Source organism: Mastigoproctus giganteus, chromosome 11 (genome assembly GCF_048544385.1).
Source record: "Mastigoproctus giganteus isolate SK-2022 chromosome 11, ASM4854438v1, whole genome shotgun sequence".
NCBI classification, from domain to species: Eukaryota; Metazoa; Arthropoda; class Arachnida; order Uropygi; family Thelyphonidae; genus Mastigoproctus; species Mastigoproctus giganteus.
Genome location: NC_143585.1, coordinates 56,433,392 through 56,459,090, shown reverse-complemented (window position 1 = coordinate 56,459,090; position 25,699 = coordinate 56,433,392). Strand labels below are relative to the sequence as shown.

General features: G+C 38.2%; 1 protein-coding gene across 1 annotated transcript in view; it reads left to right on the top strand.

The window, feature by feature from the left end:
- Positions 1–25,699, top strand: part of LOC150078024 (C-Jun-amino-terminal kinase-interacting protein 4-like) — a 518,865-nt gene that overhangs the window by 21,292 nt on the left and 471,874 nt on the right. Inside the window, exon 2 of the mRNA XM_090385183.1 lies at positions 20,765–20,885. Within this exon, the coding sequence (XP_090241309.1) occupies positions 20,765–20,885 (121 nt within the window). The remainder of the gene's footprint in view (positions 1–20,764; positions 20,886–25,699) is intronic.

Genomic DNA, 25,699 nt, shown 5'->3' with positions numbered 1-25,699 from the left:
AATGGCAAAATGATGCAAGGTTACTGATTTTATGTGTTTGCCAAAAGAATAAACATTTTCCTAATGACTCATACTTTTTTCCATAACTAAAAAGTGACTATTCAGTATGATATTTACCAAACTCTCTGTCTTAACCACCATGCATGGTAAATAATTTATTTTAGTGATCGTGTAATAAACTATGTGAAGGTAAACTTCATGAGATTCAACCTTCAGTTACTCCCTAAGATTTTATATTTGTAGCCCCTAGCCTTTCTCTCCTATCAGTGAAAATATGCCTCCCTTGTTCATTTTTGCTTATCCGCTTCAGGATTTTATATATCTCAATAAGGTTCCCCCTCCCCTTAAGATGTCTAGTTGTCAAGCTATGCAGTCTGCACATTCTAAGAGTTTTTTTGGATGCTGATTAATGCCCCTCACCAATGTGGTTGCTGTTCTTTAAACCATTCCTAGAAGCTCTGTCTTTCTTCAGGTGTGTGTGGCTTGCATTTTACACTGCATGGCAGTTTCTTGTCTGATTGTACCTTAACCTTTAAATCTTTTTTCGCCCAGAACCACTTCTCCCCCTTAGTCTATAAGTGATTCTGGTTTTCTGTTCCCCAGGTACAAATGGCAACTGAAGTTTAATGCTTCTAAAAGCATTCAACTTCAGTTGCCATTTTTTCAGGTCATAAATGCAACCAATCTGAGTTGCTCACTATGGGCTGGTTCTGGTCGTTAATAACTCTTCTACTTTTAAATCATCAGCATACTTTGACAACTCCCCCCTCCCCTTCTAATCCTTTTGCATAACTCTAATTTTACAAGGCTAGGTGGCAATCTGTTCCACTTCCTGATTGTTATTGGATAAAAACAAATTTTCTTATGTCTATTCTGTAATTACCCTTTCCTTAATTTGTAAATTTTTCTTCATTGCATCATGCTACTAAGAAAAAATGTCCAATAATTAAGTTTGTTCAACACTTTTAATGCCTTAAATGTATCAGTTATATCTTTATGCAAATTGTCTAATTTCCAAACCAAACCTTTTTAGATTGTAGAACTGGAATTTATTTGGAATTGATTCCTATAAAGATAACTACATAACTACATCCACATAACTACATCCACAACTGGTTCATTTCCCTCCTTTTCCTTTTCAGGCAAGTCTAATTTACCCGAACTAGAACCATCGATTTTTACAGTGGGATAATTATCTCTAGCACCCAAAATTTATGTATATCATTGAGTACTGCCTTCTCAGGCTTGCTATACAGTTGTGAGAATTTCATGTTGAACTGTATTAGAATCCTAAGTCCTTTTTATCTTCCACAGGGGTCAGTGTGCTACCTTTTTTGATAATTTATCTTGGTATTGTGACCTGGATGCAGAACCTTGTATTTAATGGCAATAAAATTTATTTGTAGTTTTGAGACCAGTTATTATGTCTGCCTTGTAAAGTGCGATTAGGATGAATTTCTTACTGTACAATTTCAACTGAATTTAGTGGCCCACCAGTGAGATGTGCCCCCTGCCTCCTCCACAGTTTAAGAAGCACAGCTTAGGGCATATATTTCATCCCTTTGTGCTTAATTTCCTTGGCACTACTAATTGTTTTGTTTAGATTTTTGTGTATTGTATATCTCTTTAATAATTGTTTCCTGTTGCTGTTTTTGTCATTTTTTGGCTATGTCATGTTGATTGTTAGGTGATAGTTTTAGGTTCCAAAACTATGTAATATTGTTAAGTGTGATTGTTGTTTATAATTTTGTCTTTATGATGTTTTTTTTTTTTTTTTAACTGTTTGATTATATATGCTTATATTCTGTTGTGTGCAACATAAAACATAAAAATGGTATTATTTTGTATCGTATATATAACTTTGAAAAAATTAAAATTTTAGGTTTCTAAAATGTTAATAATTTTATAGATGAATAGTGATGAGTGTTCTTTCTTATCCAGAGTATAAATTATTTACCCAGAATTGAATGAGGAAGGAATAAGAAACAATAATTGTTTTGTTTAATTTTTGCAATAGTTAATTTGCAAAGCTGCTTATCAGAGTAACTTTGAGCTTAGTAAGAAAGCAGGAAGTACAGTGTATGACTTCCCTGACTTGTTAAACTCTTGCTAACTGGAGCAAAGGAGTGGTTACCACAGCAGCTTTCCTTTTAATTCAGTCACCTGAGACCATTTATGTGTCACTCTCTTCTGGGGCACTGACTGATTACAGTATAGCCTTTTTGTTAATTCATGCATTACAGTAGTTTTAAAATATTTGAAAAAAAAAGAAACCTATTTTTTATATATATATGTATATATATATATATATATATATATACATGTATAGAGAGAGGTAAAATATTTGAAAAAATCTCACTTATATGTAGATCTGTTTATTCTGTTCAGTTTTGTTTGTGTTGGTAATTCGTTAAATGTGGCAGTTGACACAAAACAAAATCACAACATCTTAATCTGCATTTATTTTTTGAATGATGTTTAGCATAGGTTCATTTTGGAATGTATATATATCTTTATGCAGTTAAATAAATAAAAAAAAAGAAGGAAGAAAAGTTTATTCATAACATTAGAAATTTAGAGGCATGAAGGAGGGAATAATGATTAATAAGATTTCATTGATGAAAAGAAAAATAGAAGCATTATCACTATAACAAAAAAAAAAAATTAGAGGGATATTTAAAAAAAAAAACTTTAAGATTAGAATCAGGATGAAAACAGCATGATTATTAATGAAAAAGTACATATATGGGTTCATTATGAAATGTATACATCTCATAATTTATACATTTCATAATGAACATTTCATGATATCTGTATGCAGTTTAAATAAGTTGATCTATTTGTGGTCGCTGGCTCTGTTGTTAGGGAAATGGAAAATATATTGTGCAAAAAGGATAGGAGAGAGTAATGTCTGCTAGAAACAAAATATGATGACATTGTAGAGAAGATATCTTTTAAGGGCACAAAAGGTAATATTATAGTACACATTGGTACTAATGACATTAAGAATAGATGATGTGCAGACTTTAACATTAACCTTAGCAAGCACAGGTTAATGTTGAAAAAAAGTGGAATTAGAGTTAAATTTGAAAGTGTCTGCAATTCTACTCAGATGTGACAGGACAAAGTATATAATGAGATCTTTGTCAATCAGTTTGACCCTGGAGAGATTGTAAAAGGCTGTAGAAGAGACAGCTTCTACAGGGATGGTATTCATTTAAACAGGAAGGGTGCAAGAATATTTGCTGATGCTATCAAGGCATTGTCAGGTGGATCAGAAAATTGCTAGCTTGGGGGAATACACACAGAATAATAGATTAACAATAGCTGCAGGCAGAGGTTGAAAGTGATCCTTGCACTGCTTCTATTGGAACAAGCAGCAACCTGGAAAGCAAGATCTTGGGATTTCAAGGACTGCTGAGAGTCATCATGGAACAAGTAAATACGAGGGCTCTGTTAGGTAACTAAAAGTATGAACAGGTGCATGTTCGTACCAATGCTAGGAGTATAGTAAATAAATTTGATGAATTTGAAGTGGTCAAGACATCAAATGCAGACATTGTTGGGATATCAGAGATGTGGTGAAATGTAGAATTTGAATATGGGGAGTACAAACGGTAAATATGTTGTTCAAGAAGGATAGGTGGAATAGGACCAGGGTATGTCTGCCAACAGCAAAATAGACGACATTGTAGAGCAGTATCATCTCTTAAGGGCATAAAAAGTGATATTATTGTACATGTTGGCACTAATGATATTAAGAGTAGGAGATCTGAGGACTCACTTAACAAGTATATGGAAATGTTGGGGAAAAAGTTATGAATTAGGATTGACTGTGATAGTGTCTGCAGTTCTGCCCAGCACGATAGGAGGGAGTAATGTTGAGAGCCTTATCAATCAATTCAGCCCTGGAGAGATTGAGCAAGGGTAGAATTTTTCTTGGCATAGTCTGTGCTTTTGAACAGAGAGATTGTTTGTTTTTACAGGGATGGTATACACTTCAACAGAAGAGGTGCGTGCAATAATATTTGATGATGCTATTGCGGCAGTAATAGGTGGGTTAGGAAACTTCTAACTTGGGGGGGGGGACGCACATACTAATAGCTTTAGAGCCACAGGCAGAGGTGAAAGTGATTCTTGCACTGCTACTCTTGGTATATGCTGCAGCCAGTAAAGGAAGATGTCTGGGATTTCAGGTCCTGCTGTTGGTCATCATGGAACAAGTAAATACATGGGCTGTGTTTGGGTAACTAAGAGTTGCAGCATGTAACTCTTAGTTACTCTAAGAGTTTTCTCAGACTAAGCATGTGAAGCGGGGCACAAATTCAAATTTAGGAAGGACAGTTGTAGAATAAATGTGATGCAGTTTGCCTTTAGCCAGTGGATGGTTGATTGCTAGAACAAACTTTCATCTGTTGTGGAAGTTGATAGCTTAAATATATTCAAGGAAGAAGTAGACAAAGCATTGGAGGGAATGGATAGGTGAAATGATAAGTTTTTTTTTTTTTTTTTTTGATTGAGTTGCATAGGAGGAAGTGACGAACAGAGTATACATCTGTAATGTCATGTCTATAAGTCTCATTATAGTGAAGATAATGATTTCCCCAAAAGAGTAGGAAAATGTAGAAAGATATTCTTACAGGTAGAGATTCTAGTTTTTTTAATTTTGAGTTTGGAAAATAGAACTGACAATCCTTGTATGGATTTGATTGAGGGTTTCAGGGCTTAAAAAGTTAAACGACTTGATGATGGCCATGTATTCTCTTCCTGGGATGAGACAGTCGAAGGAATAAAGATTCAAATTTAGAAAAGATAAATGTAGACTGCTTGTAATTGAATTTTTTTAACAAACAATAATCAAGTATTAGCAGTGGGAAATGGGTGTTAGGAAGCAAACTTATATAGCATAAAACAAAAAAAAAAAAAAAAAAATACTTCATCTGCTAATAATAACCATAGCCAACAATTTTAAACTTTTTTTTTTTGATAATATGAACAAAATCAACTGATTTTGACTAAATCACATGTGCTGAAAATGGAAATGACAGTAGAAAGTTCATAGTACTCTACGTTTTTATGTTATGGCTTCGTGCTCCTTTTTTCCAAAAATTGTGAATTTTTACTTATCTAAATGTACTTGACTACTTTTCTTTTAAATTAATTGCTTGAAATAGAAATGATGACCAGTAAGCATTCCAAATGAATAAAAAATAACATATTTAAACTTTATAAAAAACCTATTTGGATTTAAGTAAGCAATTAACCCATAAAAGTGGAGGCAAAAATAAGACTACTTACAGTTATTTTTTCCTGTTATGATCAGAATGGTCCTCCCTTATCAAAAACCAGCAATAGTCATCCATCATTGCTGGAACTCATCGTCCTTGATACCTCTGCTCCATAGTGTGGATATCTTGGTGGAATCATCACCGACAGATTCCAAGTTGTCTGGAAAGAAGTCCAGGTGCGAATGTAGGAAGTGTATCTTCAGCGACATTTGGCATCCTAACTTTTGATAGTTATGTAACAATTCTTCTATTAACTCATTATAGTTCTCTACTTTTTTATTCCCTAAAAACCTGCTAACGACAGCTCTAAAGGATTTCCATGCATCTAATTCAGTGGCGTTAGGTTTAGTTTCAAAGATTTCATCCTTTACGAGTCGTCTAATTTGTGAGCCTACGAATATACCTACCCTCTTTCAACTTTGCATCATTAATTTTTGGCAACTGACTTTTTATGTACTTGAAACCTTCACTATTTTTGTCCAGAGCTTTCAAAAAAATTTCATGAGACACAACTTAATGTGCAAAGGAGGGAGAAGCACCATTTCAGGTTTCACTAAAGGTGTACATTTGATGTTGAGTTTCCCAGGAATGTATTCTTCTCTGATGGGTCATTCCTTCACAATATAATGATGTTCTACCGTTTGACTATCCCATAAACACAGGAAACAGTATTTAGTAAAATAACCCTAGTCCAAGCAACAAAGTGATTCCTTTTAAATCACCACAGATTTTCTAAAAATATTTCTTATAGTTTAGGGCATTTATTAGCAATGGAATGCTATCATAGGTTTCTTCCATAGCCACTGGGACCGGAGGTTTGATATTACCATTGTGTAGAAAAACTGCTTTTTAGCTGAGTTTAGAAGAATCGACGAATAATCTTCATTCTTCAGGATTGTGTTCAAACCCTAGTTCATCCATCAATCCGTTTACATCTTTGCAGATACAAAGAGAACCTTCTATTTGATAATAACCCACAAACTTTTCATTTTGGTTTCTAAACACAGAAATCCTTGTGGTTTTTCCAGCAAATTCCACTGTTGCAACCTAAATCCTAATAGCTCAGCCTGTTGCTTTGAAAGATTTAAATCCCTAACCAAATCATTAAGTTCACTTTTCTCAATTAAGTGTAAGGTTTTGTCATTTTCAGGATTGTAACTAGGATCGGCAGACGTTGAGGGAGTAGGTATGGGCTCTAGTGACTTCTGCTCTTCTTCTGGAATAGTGATTTCTTCATAACTAGGTGGAGGAATAGGGACTTCCGGCGTGTGTGACACTGATCTTATTGCGGACAGAAGATTGGGGTATTTTATTTTAACTCTATTTTTCCTTGAAAAGCCCTTAGTATCTGTGAGGCAGAAATAACAATTTTTGAAGTGACTTGTTGGTTCTTGTCAGATCAAACAGCAAACAGCATTTTAGAATTGTTCCCTTTATCCATTCAGTCAGATTTATATAGCACGTTATACAGCACATATGCGGTGCCCACCTTTTATCCTGATCACCTATGTGACAACCAAAATATAAATAATAAGCTTGTTTCACTTTGTGATTGATCGATGTTGCTACTTCACTGTAAATTGTCCACAAACATAGCAAAATCTAATCAGCACATACAAATTACAAAAAATGCTTACTTTCACCTATGTTAGCAAAACCTTGATCAGTGATAATTTAAGCCTTCCTTAAATTTATTCAAATTACCACCCAACACCAGTGGATGTTTGTTCCAAACAGTCATGCTCTAGCTGAAAGCAAATTTTTGCCTATATATCCTGCAACCATAATTTTTCAATTTATGTTGCTTTATGTGTGTTGTCCAAGGAAGAGTAATGATTCTGTCAGTATTTAGTTTATTCAGTTCATTTAATGCAATCCTGCCAAAACACTTCAGTTAGGTTTCTCTTGCAAGTGGCTAGTTTTTCTAACTGCTGAAATTTGCAGTAATGAAGTCTGTCCTGGTAAGAATACCCTTCTATATCCTTGAGTAGTCTTGTTGTTCATCTCTACATCTATTCCAACATTTTCTTATTCCTTTTAAAATGAGGCTTCCAGATGTGGCCTAATTGTTGTTGTAATGTGATAAACAGCTTCTTCTTCCTGCTAGCAAAGTTCCTGAACATCATTGGCAGAAAGTTTAGTTGCCCTGTCATCCTGTGTGCACTGCAAAGAGAATTTTATGTCACACTGCACAATTATCCCTAGGTCTTGTTTGTTCTCCACCATCTTGTTGGAAAGTTGTGAGTTAGGATTAAATTTGAAAGTGTATACAATCCTCAACATATACTCCCATGATAGGAGAGAGTATATGTTGAGGGCAGAAAAGTTGTTATTGTTGTACATGTTGGCACAAATGATATTAAGAACTCTGAGGACTTACTTAACAAGTACAGGGCAATGTTGGGAAAAAAGTTGAGTTAGGATTGACTTTGATTGCGGCTGCAATTCTGCCCAGACATGGTAGGAGGGAGTTTATGTTGAGAGTCTTGTCAATTAATTTTACCCCTGTAGGGATTGTGCACAGCTCATGGGGTAGAATTTTTCTTGACGTGGTGTGTGCTTTCTTGGCGTGGTATGTTAACAGGAGAGACTGTTTTTACAGGGATGGGATACACTTAAAAGGGATGCAAGAATATTCAAGATGCTATCAAGGCAGTGCTAGGGGGTCAGAAAACTGATAGCTATGGGAGGATATGCAGACTAACTACAGCCACAGGCAGAGGTGAAAATGATTCTTGCACTGTTTCTATTGGAACATGCAGCAGTCTGGAAACAAAGTATCAGGGATTTCAAGCCCTGCTGTGTGTCATCATGAAAAAGCAAAAAAATGGGCTGTGTTATGGTAACTGAGAGAAAGGGCAGTTGCATATATACTTGCATATACACTGATTCTATGAAATTAGTAAATGAATTTGAAGTACTGATTAAGTCATCAAGTGTAGACCTTCTAGGGATATCAGAGATTATGTGGTGTCACTCAGATACAAAATATTAATATGGGATCAGACCTTTCTTTACAGTGTGTACAGAAAGGACAGACTGGATAGGATGTGGTCAAGTGGGGTAGATCATGCTCTTAGTTAAAAAGCGTATTAAACCTAAAGCAGTGCATCCAATCAACATGGATGACTAGTGCAATATTGAGTCAGTTTGGTGTGACACAAGCACGGAAAAAATGTGGTGATGAGTATAAAAAATAACTATACAAATAAACAGAGTGGGCCATTAAATCAGATTAAATCAAATTATAATGGGGGATTTTAACTTTCTGTATATTGAATGGAACTTGTGGGTTGGTCACTCATATGCTAGCAAGACTTTTGTGGATTTATTGGATGACTGTTTTCTACAGCAGCACATTAGAGAAGCAATAAGAGGAACCAATACTCTTGATTTGATTATGAGCAGTGACTCTTCATGCATTAAGAACCTGCAGGTAAAACATCCTCTGGTTGTTTTACATGTAGCGATCACAGTGTTCTGATGTGGGACTTATTTAAAGGTGTAACAACTTTCAAGGGAAGGGCTGTTACATCCATAAGGGTGACTACAGTCATCTGAGACAGTTTTTAAATTCTATAGAGTAGGATCGTTTAATGATGCCAGCAGCAAATGCTAAATGGAAAGCATTCAGTGAAGTAAATTAGAAGTTACTAGGCTTTTCATACCAACTAAGAAGTATCATTCCAGGCATAGACCTAGAATGATACTGGCAGGATCAATGTCAGATGAGTTTAAGATTTGTGGCTGATAAGAAAAATGTATGGGATGCATATAAATTATCTACATACAGAAGCCTGTGATAGATATAAACAAGTCTGTAATCACGTTACAAAGGAGGTTAGGCAAGCTAAGGCTTATTATGAGAAAAGTCTGGCAAGAAATGCAGCAAGACTTTTTTTTATTTATATTAACAGTAGAAGGAAGGGGTTTAATAACTGATACACTTGATGAAGATTTAACCGTTGATGATCCTGCCCAGGTTAATTACAAACTGAATAGATATTTTGCATTTACATTTAAGCACAAAAAGTTCTTTATTGACGGAATTTCAGAAGTTCATCAGAATCTAACAGAGCTAAATGATTTTGTGATAACTGAGGAAAGTGGAAGAGGAATTGTTTAAGCTCAAATAAAAAAAAAAAAAGGTGTCTGGTGGTTGGGATCGATCCACTATATTAATGGAGGCAGCAAAGGAGGTAAGCAAATCCTTTACCATAATTATGACAGCATCGTTGGATTCAGGGGAGGTCCCTCTGGACTGGAGATGTGCAAATGTATCTCCAGTTCCTAAAGGAGGATCAAAGAGTGATGAGTAATTACAGACCTGTTAGCTTAACTTCTATTCTATGGAAAATAATAGTCTCTGGTTAAAGAAGTAATGTGGGATCATCTAAACTTGAATGCATTTATACTGCAGTCACAGCATGGATTTGTTAAGGGGTGACCTTGTCTGATCAATCTGATTAGATATTGTAATGCAGTATGAAATGAACTGGATGCAAAAAAAATAATTTTAATATCATATACTTGGATTTCAGGAAAGGTTTTGAAACTGTTGCACATAAAAGACTGCTATACAAATTGGAGCAGTGTGGCAATTACAGTTAACTATAAAAATACAGTTAAGGGCAAGTTACTGCACTGGATAAAATGATGGTTGAGTGGAAGTAGACAGTGAGTGATTATCAATGGGCACTACTCTTCGTGGACTAATGTTATTAGGGGAGTTCCCCAGGGTTCAATGCTGGGCCCATTGTTGTTTTCAGTATTTATTAGTGATCTTAATGAAGTTATATCAGGCTTAATATCTAAGTTTCAAATGATACAAAGGTTGGCAGGGTGGTTAATCACAGTAATCAGGATAAGTTGCTACAACAGGATCTAAACAAATTAGGTAAATGGGCTGAGAGAAATGATAGTTGAAGTTTAACATTGATAAATGTAAGGTACTGCATATGGATAGCAGTAATTCTAGATTAATTTACCAACTGTTTGATACGTTCAGGGCAGTGGAAAATAAATAAGTCTGGAGGGGGTTAATTTTGCAGTCAGATTTTGAAGTTCTCTAAGCAGTGCAGACATGCTGTCAGGACAGCTAATGGAGTTTTGTCTCTGATTTACAGGAACTTTGTTAGCCGGGACAAGGACATGATTATCCCATTGCATATAGTAATGGTTAGGCCACATCTTGAATACTATATACCAATGTAGAATTTTAGGAAGGATGTAGATCTTCTGAAATGGGTACAGAGAAAGGCAGTAAAGTGTGTTAGCTGTATGATGGCACCAGGGGATTTCCCCCATCTTCACATTGTATCCTTTGTATGTGTGTCACAGAGAACTCTATGAAGGCCGGAGATTTAAAGCTGTTTGAGGAGTGGAATGTTATGTAGTGTTGTGTACCGTACTGTTGTATCTCTCACCATTTAGCTGCTGGGACCCAACATTGTCCACACTTTGCCACAGGAAAGCAAGTCAGGCACCCGGTAGATTTTTAATAGTGCTCTTGCAGGCCCTGCCACCTAGTTTCCTAAGATTTCAGTGGTTAGGACCCACACACACACACACACACACACACACACACACACACACACACACACACACACACACACACACACACACACACACACACAGGGTGTCTCAAAAATATTGGTACAAACATTTAGGGGAGGTACGTAACATCTAAAGGAATGTGAATCGCATAGGAACCCATAACCGGAAACGTCATGGGAAAGTAGTAGCAGAGGCACAAGAAGCAGAAATGACACAAGACAGTAATTAGTGGCAATCATTTATTTGACATAATATTAACAATATAGTACGAGATGGATGCATTTCATGATGTTACTACAAATGCTCAAAGGTTCCACCATGAGACGTAATGCATGCATGACACTGACGCAGCATGGATTGGTGGACACGGTCGAACACACCTGGAGTTTCTTTGACAGTAGCAGCAGCGCAGACGAGTCTCGCCACGAGATCCATTTCCGTCTCCACAGGTGATTCACACACGATTGATTGGAGGGGCCCCCACAGAAAGAAATCAAGGCTCGATAAATCAGGTGAGCGTGGGGGCCAGGCAATGGGTCCACCACGGCCAATCCATAGACGCCCAAAACGCCTGTTCAAATGGTCATGGAAACACCTTCCATAATGGGCAGGTGCCCCGTCATGGTGAAACTAAATATTGTATCTCACATTTGCTGGAACATCGTCAAGTAACCCTGGTAGAATTTGTTCAAGAAAGATCCGATATTTAGCGGAGTTCATGTGGGATGGTAACAGGTATGGGCTGACTAAGCAGTCATCGACCATACCCACCCACACATTTATTGCGAAGCGACGTTGTCCGCATGGGGGCACACACTGTGTGGGTTGTCGTGAGCCCACACATGAGCATTGTGCTGATTGAATAAGCTTTCCCGAGTGAAATAAGCCTCATCCGTGAACAAAACATAGGCTGGAAAATTCAATTCTTGAACACTTTCTTGGAGATACCACTGTGCAAAAGCCACAAGTGCAGGATGATCTTGGGGGAGCAGTAACTGAACCCTTTGGAGATGAAAGGGGTGTAAGGAATCGTCGTGCCAGACACTCTGTACACTGCAACGAGACACTCCTAAGGCAGAGACAACGGCACGTGTGCTGGTAGTAGGATTATTCTGGACGGCATTCAACACACTTTGTTCCATGGCGGGAGTTCGCGTTGAACGTGGTCTGCCCGCACTACTGTTACCTCTAAATGACCCATAATCGCACAAATTTTGATGCACACGCACAAACAAACGGTGGTCCGGTACATGTCTGTCTGGGAAGCGTTCTCCATAAATTTGTTGAGTGGCTCGTCCATTGCCCTTTGCTAATTCATACACTAGGTGCATGTCTGCCAGCTCACAGTTCGTATATTCGATGCATGCTCTTCGTGCGGCGACTACTGCTTAAATGAGTAAACCAGAAATTTTCCCTCTCGCGAACTTATGAACAGCGCCGTGTATCGACTTACAGTGACGTTTCCAATTATGGGTTCCTATGCGATTCACATTCCTTTAGATGTTACCTACCTCCCCTAAACGTTTGTACCAATATTTTTGAGACATCCTGTGTGTGTGTGTACACACACACACACACACACACACACACACACACACACACACACACATACACACATACAGGGTGCAGTCATATTATTATGACCACCTACCTAGTATCCAGAATATGCGCCTTTTGCAGCATGCAGTACAGCCAGCCACTGTGGGAGGGACTCAAGTCCCTGGAATGTTGCTATGGTATCTGTGATCATGCAGACTGCAGTGCACCCCTGAGTTTCTGTAGGTTCCTGGTGTCTTATGTGTCGATCTAGGTGGTCCCATACATTTTCAATTGGGTTAACATCCTGGTAATTTTGTGGCCAACTTTGTAGCTTCAAGTCTTCGTCGTGCTCCACAAACCACTTGCAGACAATTCTGGCGACATGGCATGGCGCATTGTCTTGCCCATAGATACAATTGCCCCCCCAGGGAACATGGTCAACATGTACGAGCGTACCTGATCGGCGACGATCAATAGGTAACCATTTGCCCTCAGGGTGCTCTTCAGAGGTGTCAGTGGATCCAAACCATGCCGTGAAAACATTCCCCAGATCATAATGCTGCCCCCACCAGCCTGCTTCTGACAATCGTGTCCAGGTGTCTGTTCTTGGAGGTTTCACGCCTAATACACCACCACTCGGTGAAGCAGAAACCACGACTCATTAGAGAAGTTCACCCATTGCCACTCGGCCAGTGTTGGTATTGCTGTGCAAACTTATGGCGTTGTTTGCAATAAACGGCCATCAGCATGGGTGCTGTCACCAAACGTCTGCTCCGGAACCCAATGCGCAACAGGGTTCACTGCACTGTCGTGTTGGAGACCTTTCTGGTGGTCTCATGGTTCATTTGGACAGCCAGTTGAGTAACAGTAGCATCCTGATTGGTCCTGACCAACCGTTTCAACCGACTTTCACCTCTGGGATCAGTGGTGCATGGGGCTTGACAATTGGCATGTCGGGTCGTCAAAAATGTCTCATTTGTCCAGTCTTGATACACTTTCACCATTGCAGCACGCGAGCATTTCACAAAGTTCACAAAGTCTGCTGTTTCGGAAATGCTGGTACCCCTGGTCCCGATAGCCGATGATCATGCCTTTTTCCAGGTCTGATAGGTTGCATGCTTTGCCCATGACAGAGGCTGTTGCTTTTTTCACAGATGCCGAACGTCATGCCTTATATGCTTGCGGTGAACTTGAAACGTGTGCTGTATGATTTTCTAGGCGTGTGTGTGATGTCTGCATTGGGGATGGTCATAATATTGTGACTGGACTGTGTGTGTAAAAAATTAAGTGCTGGAAATTAGGTTAAGGCCTAATTGGAGTTTAATGTTAGGAATAGGAATTGGAGTTTAATGTTAGGGTAGAGTTAAAGCAAGCATGGTGGTTGGATAAGTTAGAGTAGCGAAGAAGACTGAAGGCTGGGGGGGTGAAACAGAAGTAGGGGATGATAGGGAAGGCGGTCCCAGAAATATCAGTGGGGATAAGCTCCACCAGGGGAAAGGGGGGGGGAGGATACAGGAAGGGAAATGAAGGTACTATGCAAGGGAGTGCAATACAGATCGCCAGATGGTACTGGCAGCAGAATTGCATGTTGTCAGGTGTGGGGGTGGGAGAGACGTTTACTTCATTCATAATCCACATTCTCACTCTACTTGCATTCTATTTTTATACTCCCCCCCCCTTTCATTTTATAGTAAATGAAGCATTAAATAGAATGCATTTTATTTTTTTTTTGTTCTTTTAGGTTATATATATATATATATATATATATATATATATATATATTTTTTTTTTTTTTTTATTATTATTTTTTTTCCTCACTCGTTCATTTTTTTTTTTTTTTTTTTCAGCACAGACCAATGGGGGGATGCAGTGGTGTGTAGTATAAATTTAAATACTAATGCATAATAATTAAGCTAAATAAGTAAGAGCATAAAAGATTAAAACTAGGGTTAGTGTGTACTTAACTGTACCCTTTATAGTTTGTATCCTTTCTCTCACACGCACTTACGCTCTCATTCATTTTTCTGGCTCTTGTTTCATTTGTTCGACTTGTACTTTCTGTACTGCATTCTCTGGGCCCCTCAACTTACTGTTATTCTTCAGTTGTGGTGCAAGCCTGGCCACAAGTTTTTGCAGGCCAGGGGAGAATGCAGTGATAGTGTTTGTGTTGTTAAATGTTTGCTAGTGTATATAAAGTAATGTAAGTTATTATTAACTTTGTATTATTTCAGCCAGTTACTCATGCTTTTTCACTCATTCCCATTCATCATAACACTCACATGAGCCTAGGCACTTGTGAGGTGATTTGATCAAGGTTTTAAGGGTTTGAACGGATTGAGCAAGCTCAATTCTGATGGTATTTTTCTTCAATGCCACCTTGTCCCAGAAACAATCCAGCACATCACCATGTGATGCAGGGTAATCAACCAGACAGAGTTCATTCATAGTCATGACCAAGTCACTAGGTTATTACATCAGAAACTAGTGCAAAAATACTAGTTGATCAAAGAAAATGTGCCATATTACAAATATGAACCTCAGGCCATACTAGTGAATCCTACTTGCAAACTATACTGGTACCATGACATAATAATGGACAAGATGATCATGTTCAACAGACCAGACATAACCGTCATTGACAAGAAGGAAGGGGCTACTTACCCAATTACCATAGCATTGCCTAATAGCAGCAATCTCCGGAAAAGATCAGGACGTATACAGACCAGATAGTCAAAAAATGTGGCATATGGAATGAGTAATTATCATCCTGATCACCGTTTCAACCATTGGAATTTTGCCAGAGTCTCCATAAGTGCCTAGCAGTAATAGGCCTCCAATAGAATGCTTACATGGAATTCCAGAAAGCTATGATCCTGAATACTTGTAGGATAGGTAGAGAATTCCTTGACTAGTAAGGCCACTAATGATCGTAACCTGAGACAACCAGTCACCCCCATGCACTTGGTACAAGTACCCATCATGGTGCAGAAAAAAAAATCCCACGAAGGGAGAAAGTTTTATAATAATCTTCAGTGTGGTATTCATCATCTTCATCACTGTTTCAACCTGAGGTTGGGTCATTCGAGTCAAAGCCTTCCATCTTTCTCTGTCTTCCCAGATCTTGTCTTCTATCATTCTCTCCCACTCTATTCCCTTTGTTTCCACATCTTCGGCCGACCAGGCTAGCCGGGTGGGTAAAGTGCCTACCTAGCAACCCAAAGGTTGCGGGTTCGAATCCCACCTCAGGCTTGGATCAAAGTACTGCAAAAACCTTAGGAGGTGCATTATGGCCACAGAAGCCGATGCGCCAACTACCAAAAAAAAAAAAAAAAATCTTTTCTGATCTCTCGGCTTCTTTTCCATTTTCATCTCTTCTTGGTAATCCGTCCAAGTTCATTCTCTTCATGTGTCCAAATCATTGCAAATGTGATGTAATCATCTTCTCCCTCAGACTTTCTATTTCCAAATTCATTCTTATATCAGTATTTCTTATTTTATCTCTTCTAGTTTTAGCTAGCATACTCCTTAGCACCTTCATTTCCATTGCTTGGACTCTGCTAGAATCCCTTTTATCCTCCTCTAATTTATGTGTAAACTCTGTCCAACGTTTAGTGTGGTATTAATATCATAAATTTTTGTCCTGGTAAAAATAATTATTTAGAAGAAAAGTAATAAAAGTCAGTTTTTTTTTTTTTTTTTTTTCTTTTGATGAAATAAAGCAATGATTGTGATGTGTGCTTATGCCGAGAGAGAGAGAGAGATTAGAAATCAGGTAATCCATAATAGAGTATAGGAGCAATACTCTTTTTTTTTTTTTTTTTTTTTTTTTTTTGAGGAATTAATGAGTGGTATGGCTGAGGTACAGATATGAAATGTTCTCAGTTTGTGCTTTTTTTCTCATTTTTTTTTATTAGCTCGCTCTATCCCATACCACCAAAGTACCCAGTTGTCAAGATATGCAGCTTGCATATTTGAAATCTTTCCTCATATTGGTGCTCTTTTGCCAGTATTACTCATTGGGCACATGGATCCTTTTTTTTTTGGATCCTTCCTAATGAATGGCTCCTTTCTAGTGTGGTCCCCACATCTGGAGATAGTGCTTCCTGCATGCTACTTATACAATCGAATTATAACCTCCCTATCTCATGCGGGATACTATAGGCCTTCCTTTTCTGTATTTGGGCACTTCTTTTTATAGAATTTTTAATTTTAATTACAGTTTTACCTTTAGCCAGCGGGTGGTTGATTGCTGAAACAAACTTCCATCTGTCGTATAAGTTGATAGCTTAAACAGATTCAAGGCAGAACTAGACAAACATTTGGAGCAAGTGGATGGGTGAAATGAGAAGGGTGTGTGTGTGTGTGGTTTTTTTTTTTTTTTTTTGTTGAAGATAAGTTTGCTCTCTTGCATCATGTGCCCATGCTAATTCTAATTCAATTGCTCCAAGTGTATAAGTCTTTTTGTATGATTTCCCTGTGTAAAACCTTTCATTTTGCAGTAGTAATGCATAGCATTAGTAGAGGCATACGATGCAAGAAAGCAAAAAAAAAAAAAAACCCTCCCATTTCATCACCTCCATTCGTTCCAAATGCCTGTCCAGCTCAGCCTTAAATTTATTTAGGCTATGAGCTTCCACAACAAAAGATGGAAGTCTGTTCCACCAATCAACTACCCACTGGCTAAAGGCAAATTTCCGTATATCTGTTCTACAATCTTTCCTCAATTTGAAAGTGCCCCCTCAGGTTCTTAGTCTGAGCAAGACGAAGAATCCCATCAGCATTCAGCTGCTCAACCCATTCAAGGCCTTATACACCTCAATCAGATCACCTCACAGGTGCCTACTCTCCAGGTGCTGTAATTTGCAGAACTTAAGCCTTTCTTGGTAAGAGCACCCCTTTGTTCCCCCTTCTTTGTACTTGTTCTAGCAGCTCTACATCTTCCTAAAATGAGGCCTCCAGACCTGTACACAGTATGCTAGGTGTGGCCTGACCATTGCCTTGTATAACAGGATTATCATTTCCTTGTCCCTGCTAGCAAAATTCCTATATATCATTGATAAAACTCTGTGACCTGCCCTGGCAGCCTGTCTACATTGCTCAGAAAACTTCATATTTGGCTGCACAATTACCCCCAGGTCTTTTTCACTTTCCTCGCTGAGTGTAGTACCAACCAGTTGGTACGTTTCTCTTTGGTGATTGCTACCCATATGCAGTACTTTGCATTTGTCAATGTTAAACTCCAGTTGCCACTTCTCAGCCCATTTTCCTAACTTTTCTAGATCCAGTTGGAGTAGCATACTGTCATTACTGTTGTCAACAACCCTGCCAGTCTTTGTATCCTCTGCAAACTTGGACATTAAACCTGATATACCTTCATCAGTATCATTGATAAATATGCAAAACGACAATGGGCCCAACACCGAACCTCGGGGAACGCCATTAATAACATTTGTCCATTGATTACCACTCTCTGTTGTTTCCCTCTCAACCATCCCTTTATCCATTGTAGCAGCTTACCCTTGATGCCATACCTCTCCAATTTGTACAGCAATCTTCCATGTGCAACAGTATCAAAAGCTTTCCTGAAATCCAAGTATATGATATCAAAATTATTTTTGGCATTCAGTTCCTTTGTGACTGCATCATAGTAACCACTCAAATTGGTCAGACAAGACCTCCCTTTGACAAACCCATGCTGTGTCTTAACTATTACTGCAGTCTTGTCTAGATGATCCTGCAATGCTGCTTTAACTAGTGATTCCAATATTTTCCAGGAACACAAGTTAAACTAACAGATCTATAGTTACTTGTGTCACCTTTTGTGAACCTCCTTTGTGAATTGGTGATACATTTGCACACCTCCAGTCCATGGGACCTCCCCTGAGTCCAAGGAAGCTCTCATAATTATGGCCAAGGGCCTGCTTACTTCCTTTGCTGCCTCCTTTAATATAACTGGAAAGATCCTTTCTCACCCCAGGTGCCTTCCTTATGAGGCTAGTGGCAGAGAAGAAGAAAGTATGGGATTCATATAAAGTATCAGGTGACACAGAAGCCTGAGGCTACTTCAACAATTTCTCCTCCAATTTGCTCTCAGTTATTATGAAATCACTTAGCTCCCTGTTAGCGTTTGATAAACTTCTGGCACTCCCCTCATTGAATAACTCCTCATGGGTGAATGTAAATGCAAAATACTCATTCAGTTTATCAGCTACCTGAGCATGATCATCAATAGTCAACCCATCTATGTTAAGTGGTCCAATCTGATTCATCCCTTTCCTTCTAGAGTTTACATAAGTAAAGAACTCCTTGCTGTTTTTCTTTGCATCCTTTGCCAAAGATTTCTCATAATCTGCCTTCGCCTGCCTAAATTCCTTTGTGACTTGATTACAGACTAGTTTATACCTGCCATAGGCTAATGTGTCGCCTGATACTTTATATGCATCCCATACTTTCTTCTTCTATGCCACTAGCCTCATTAATTCATCTGACATCCATTTAGGCCTAAACCTTGAACAGTATTTCTTAGTTGGAATGAAAAGCCTAGTAGCCTCCAAAATTAAGTTCCTGAAGGCTTCCCATTTAGAATTAACTGCTGGTAACATCATCAGTTGATCCCACTGTACAGAAATTTAAAAACTGTCTGAGACCGCTGTAGTCACCTTTACGAAAGCAAAAGCCTTCCCCTTTAGCCTTGATGGTAGTTACATCTTTAAATAATTCCCACATCAGTAAATTGTGATCACTGTCACCCAGTGGTTCCTTTATCTGCAGATTCTTTATGCATGAAGAATCACTACTGATAATCAGATCAAGAGTATTACTCCCTCTGGTTGCCTCTCGAACATGCTGCTGTAGAAAAGTCATCCAATAAATCCAAAAATGTCTCGCTAGTGTGCGAGTGACCAATCCACAAGTTTCAGTCAATATCTGGAAAGTTAAAATCTCCCATTATAAGACATTCTGATTTACTGTCCCACTCTATTTCTCTACACAATGCTTATTATACTCATCAGATTCATTAGGCCTATAACACACACCTACTCTCATTGTTCCTTTCCCATTTTTCACATCAAACAGACTCAACACTGCATTGTCCACCAGCCTCAATTGAATGCACTTCCTTAGATTTTGTGTTTCTTAACTAACAGCATAACCCCTCCCTTCCTATACACATTGTACTCCCCAAATTCCGGCGCCTCCGTAGCCAGGTGGGCAGGAGTGGCAGTGCATAGCACATGCTTCTTGATTAGACCGGGGTTCGAGCCCGTGACCACCAAATACAGAGGATGCGGAAAGGTAAGGGAATGACCACCGCATATCCCCTGAGCAATATGGCCTTAGTTGCTAATGCTCCAAAAAACAACAACAACTCCCCAAATTCCAACTCTGTTCTGCCTGTATCTGTGTGACACCACGTCTCTGATATCCCAACAATATCTGCCTTTGATGTCTTGACTAGCACTTCAAGCTTATCAAATTTATTAACTATACTCCTAGCATAGTTGTTACTTATCTGACAACCTTGACAGTTTCCATATTTTCTGCAGTTTGACATAATGACTTATATCCTTGTCAGTTAAGAAAATCAGAAACACGCAGTATTGTAAGCAATGTCCCCCAGTCTAATCCTGGAATTTAATTACTCTGCCATCTGCTGGTCATTCAGTGAAACACAAGAAGAAAACATTGCACATTATAAAATCACCATCTCCAGAAAACAGCAGCATTAATACATTACCTAGAATATTATTTGTACAGCATCCTGGGCCAGTCTATGTCATAATAAATTTAGTGATTGCTATTTGCTAGATATAATTGTATTATTGCATGAAGAATCACTACTGATAATCAGATCAAGAGTATTACTCCCTCTGGTTGCCTCTCGAACATGCTGCTGTAGAAAAGTCATCCAATAAATCTTTGAACTTGAAACTGTTAGTTTATGTTAGTTTTCTAAAGTGGACTTTATAAGGTTACCTCTCACAGTGTGATTTGAATTTGTTCTATGATGAATGAGTAATAGTTAGGTCAACTGAGACCTATAAAACATGTAAAGAAATAACCAAAGAGAGTTTAACATGCTTGCTATAGCTTTACCAGTAACTTGCTTATTGAGAAACCTACAGTTCTCTACCATGTAACTAGTTGATAATTCTCCTCCCACCCCTCATCCATCAGAGAGAAAGTCTTGGCATTCTGTTACAGATCTTTCCAGTTCTTCCTCAGTTTAAAATGCTTATCAAAAATTTATTGTTATACTATAATTGTAGAGACATTTGTGTTGAAAAGTAATTTAAATATACCCAAGTTAATTTCCTTAATTAGCTTGAATATGTTTAGTAAATATACTCAAGTTAATTTCCTTAATTTTTATTTTTTAGAAACTGTTAGAACTGGAATATTCAGTGGATGATGACAGAAGAGACTTGCAGAGCAAGGTTGAAAGCCTGGAATCAATTGTTCGTATGATTGAGCTGAAGTCAAAAAACTCTTCAGATCATGGTATTTTCTTATAATAGATGTGTATTGTTTTCTTCCATTTATAAGCTGCATTTTACACATGTGCACACAGCATGTATATAGCATTAATAGTTGTAAAATGACAAAGGAAGCAAGCTTATACAGTATCACCATTAAAAAAAAAAAAAAAAATTACCCACATTGTTTGCTCATCCATTTCTTTTAGTCTAATTTTAATGAAATTAAAATTTACTTTAATTGAGGTTCTGTAAATTATATGATCTAATTTATAGAACCAAGTCTTTCTTAGTAAGAGTACCCTTTTGTGCTCCCAACTAATCTTGTTGTTCTTCTCTGTACTCATTCCAATATACGAAGCTCTCAAATCAAAAATGAAGTTCCCAAACCTGTACGCAGTATTCAATATTTAGCCTAAGCATTGCCTTATATAATGGGATAATCACTTCCCCGTTGCTTCTGGAATGCACATTTGAGTATTATTCAATAATAAAGAAAAGTCAAACAATACTAAATTTTCAAGGTATATTCTCTTAGTCTTTGAGAAGGTTTCAGGATCAAGATAAATTCAGCAGTTTCCCCTCACCCAGTTACTCCCCTATGGAAAATGGGGGAGTGTCTGACTGTGCTGAAGTATTAGGTCTGACTCCGCAGCCAACAGTTACCCCACAAAAGTGCTGCATTAAGTTTGTAATGGTAGTTCTGATTATTTTCAAAATTCAAGACTTTTTTTTTTTTTTTTTTATTATTTTTGGATCTTTGTACAAAATATCATGTTACTGATTTAACCCATATCAGTTATGCAGCCATCCCCTTCCACTATCACCTCTAATAATAATAATAAAAAAAAAAAAAAAAAAGAAAGAAGGAAAGAAAGAAAGAAAAAGGTTTTCTACATCAGTTACCCAACATATTCATATTGGGTATAATATGGTGAGTCTTTATAAACACTTCTGAGTGCAATATATAAGGATTATAAGAATCCCATGCCCTTTTTTAGATGCTTGCCTATCCCGTATAGTAAATCAAGTGCAGTCTTACAAATGTTTTATACAGTGGAATTATAATCTATCTCTGGATAGCAAATAATGGTAAATGATGGAAGAAATTGTGACTAATTTATTTCGAACTCTGAAGATCATCAAGTTTAAACAAGTCAGTTAATGTATACAGTGTATTAACAAATAGTAATAATCAGTGCTTTTTTTGTAAAAAAATAGGTGCTAGTACTCATTCTTTGCTATCAGAAAAAATTGAAAATTAAAAGGATATGAAAAGTACTCTGAAAATTATTTTCTCCTGATTTTGTTACTTTAGTAGTAATGTTTTCAGAATAAGAACAACAAATTAAGTGTATTAACACACAGTTTATTAAGCATAAATTTATTATTCAAGTATATAAAAAATAAGTAAAATGTGAGTAAAATAAGTAAAAAATTATAAGCAAAAATAATTTCATAATAAAGTTTTTGTAGAATATTCCAAATTTTTATTAAGTTCTCATCTGACACCCTATGCCTGGGGTCGGCAACCTTTTTTGAGTGAAGAGCCATTTTTGATCTAATTAAAAAAAAAAGAGAGAATCCGAAGAGCAGCACCTCAGCTCAAGCTGGGAGGGGGGGGGGGGCGAGAGTTGTTTAAGAAATGGAATAGAGTGGGAAGGTGTTTATTAAAAAATATATATTTTGAAATATTATTTATTAATACTGAAAAAACGTAACAAACATCCAGTTAGGTACAGATTAATGTGACTTTTGCTGATGAACTTCTTGAGCAAGTGTCTTCCAACATCATGCGAGTATGTCGTAATTAACATGCATTGTTCAGATGACTTATTGATTTATTTTTAATATAGTTAATGTTCAAAAATATTTGCTTGAGGAAATACGTCGAACAAAAAACTGAGAGAAGTCCAAACGCAAATGGCTCCAAGTGCCAAGCGAGCTTTCTAGTGCGATTATCTAGCATTTTTCCTAGGGCGGGTACTAGTGCTTTCTTAAACTCTCCACCGACAACGTTACTGCTGACTGCTCACAACATTACTGCTTCCCTCGCTGAGCAACATTCCTGCTAACCCCGCTAGCAACGTACTGCTCTCCTAATCTTCTGATCGCTTGGTCACTGGTTGGCACTGCTCCTCCCTCCACGCGGCGGGGTCGGTAACCTGGGAGTGGAATCACCCTCTCCTGGGGCTAAAAGGAGCAAGCATGGATTTGAATAATTTTCTGCCATTAGAGCCTTCAAGATCGGAAATGTTTGATGTCAATGACACTAATCAACCGAAAAGAATTCGAAGAGAAACGCAGTGCAGTGAGATGCCAAACTTTCTGGTGATACACTCTCTCTCTCTCTCCAACCAGCCTGTAAGCAAGTTATCACCATTTGTTATCCAGAGATTTTTGGAATCCATTGCTGGAACACCAAAAATGGTTAAACGTTTTCAATCAGGAGACCGCCTGATAGAAACAGCATCGTCCAAACATTGAGTGGCTGCTAAAAACAACTTTTGGTGGGCTGCCAGTATCTGTCACCCCTCACAATACGTTAAATTCGTCCAAAGGTGTCATCACAGAATGGAACCTAATTACAGTGTCTGAAAAAGAATTAATTAAAAGAATTGAGCAATCAAAGGGTAATCAGCGTCAAAATATAATGACTAAGAAAGATGGAAATCTCGTCCCAACTCGATCCATAATCTTAACTTTCAACACGCCAGAATTGCCATCATCAGTAAAAGCTGGCTACTTAAATTGTAGAATTCGGCCTTATATCCCTAATCCCATTTGTTGTTTTAAATGCCAGAAATATGGACACTCCCAGCAGGCATGTAGAGGTGATACCATATGTCCTATATGCAGTTCCAAGGAGCATACTCAAGAAGATTGTACAGCCTCTACTCCTGTTTGCCCCAACTGTAAAGAAAGTCATCCAGCCTTTTCAAAATCATGTGAAATGTGGAAAATAGGAAAGAAAATACAAAAATATAAAACAGAACATAAAGTGACATACCATGAGGCATGCAGACAAGTTATGTTGACAGTGCCCAGCCGTTCTTATGCATCTCACACTAGAAGCTCTCACTGAACAGCAGCTCAAACTGACGTATCTATGCCACCCAGCACATCTATAGCTAACTGGGTTAAAACTACGTTAGCAAACTCTGGAAAAAATACACCTCAAGCTAAAACCAGCGAAGCGACCAACACTCCAATTAGCATCCCAACCGATAATGCAAAGGTTTTGCTTGTCAGTGAACAACTGACAAGCAATAAACTATATGAGAGCTTGAAGGACAGGGTGGATGCCCTCGAAGAAACTAAATTGAGGGGCCCATCAAGCTCTCAGCTGCCCACATCAACGCCAGAGCTTGCACTTGGGCATCGTGTGACACAGAGACAACCCCCAAGGCAGAATGCGCTGGTCCCGAAGGAACTAATAGTTGTTGGTGACTCTATTGTCAGGGAAACGGGGAACATGCTTTGTAAAAAAGATAGGTGGAACAGGACCAGGGTATGTCTGCCAGGGGCAAAGGTTGATGACGTTGTAGAGCGAATATCATCTTTTAAGGGCACAAAAGGTGATATAGTTGTACACGTTGGCACTAATAATATTAAGAGTAGGAGACCAGCAGAATTACTTAACAAGTACAGGTCACTGTTGAACAAAAGCCGAGAATTAGGGTTGAATTTGAAAGTGTCTGCAATTCTGCCCAGACACGATAGGAGGGAGTATATGATGAGAGCCTTGTCGATCAATTCGGCCCTGGAAAGATTGTGCAAGGCTCAAGGGGTAGAATTTTTTTCAGCCTGGACTGTACTTGTTAACAGGAGAGATTGCTTCTACAGGGATGGGATACACTTAAATAGAAAGGGTGCAAGAATATTTGCTGATGCTATCAAGGCAGTGTTAGGTGGGTCGGAAAACTGCTAGCTTGGGGGGGAGACAAAGACCAATAGATTGACAGTAGCCACTGGCAGAGGTGAAAGAGATTCTTGCACTGCTTCTATGGGAATGAGCAGAAGCCTGAAAAACAAGATGCATGGTATTTCAGAGACTGCTGGGAGCCATTGCAGTACAAGTAAACACATGGGTTGTGTTAGGGTAGCTAAGAATAGAAACAGGTGCAGGTATACTTGCGTGTACACCAATGCTAGGAGTTTAGTAAATAAATTTGATGAATTTGAGGTATTGCTCAAAACATCAAAGGCAGATATTGTTGGGATATCAGAGACGTGGTGTCACACAGATATAAGGGATGCAGAACTGCAATTTGGGGAGTACAACGTCTACAGAAAGGATAGACAGGATAGGAAGGGGGGAGGGGTTATGCTATTAGTTAAGAAACACATAAAAACCAAGAAAGTGAAGCCAGTCGACATCGCTGGACAGTGCAGTGTTGAGTCAGTTTGGTGTGACATAAGCATTGGGAGATCAAAATTGAGAGTAGGAGTGTGCTATAGGCCTAATGACTCTGATGAGTATAATAAGGAACTGTACAGGGAAATAGAGTGAACCAGTAAATCAGAGAGTCTTATAATGGAGGATTTTAATTTCCCAGATATTGACTGGAATTTGGGGGCTGGTTACTCACACACTAGCAGGGCTTTTGTGGATTTATGGGATGATTGTTTTCTACATCAGCATGTTCGGGAGGCAACTAGAGGGAGGAATACTCTTGATTTGATTATCAGCAGTGATTCTTCATGCATTAAGAATCTGCAGATAAATGAACCACTAGGTGGCAGTGATCACAGTGTGCTGAAGTGGGATTTACTCAAAGAGGTAACTACCATTAGGGGTAAAGGGAAGGGTTATTGCTTCCGTAAAGGCGACTACGA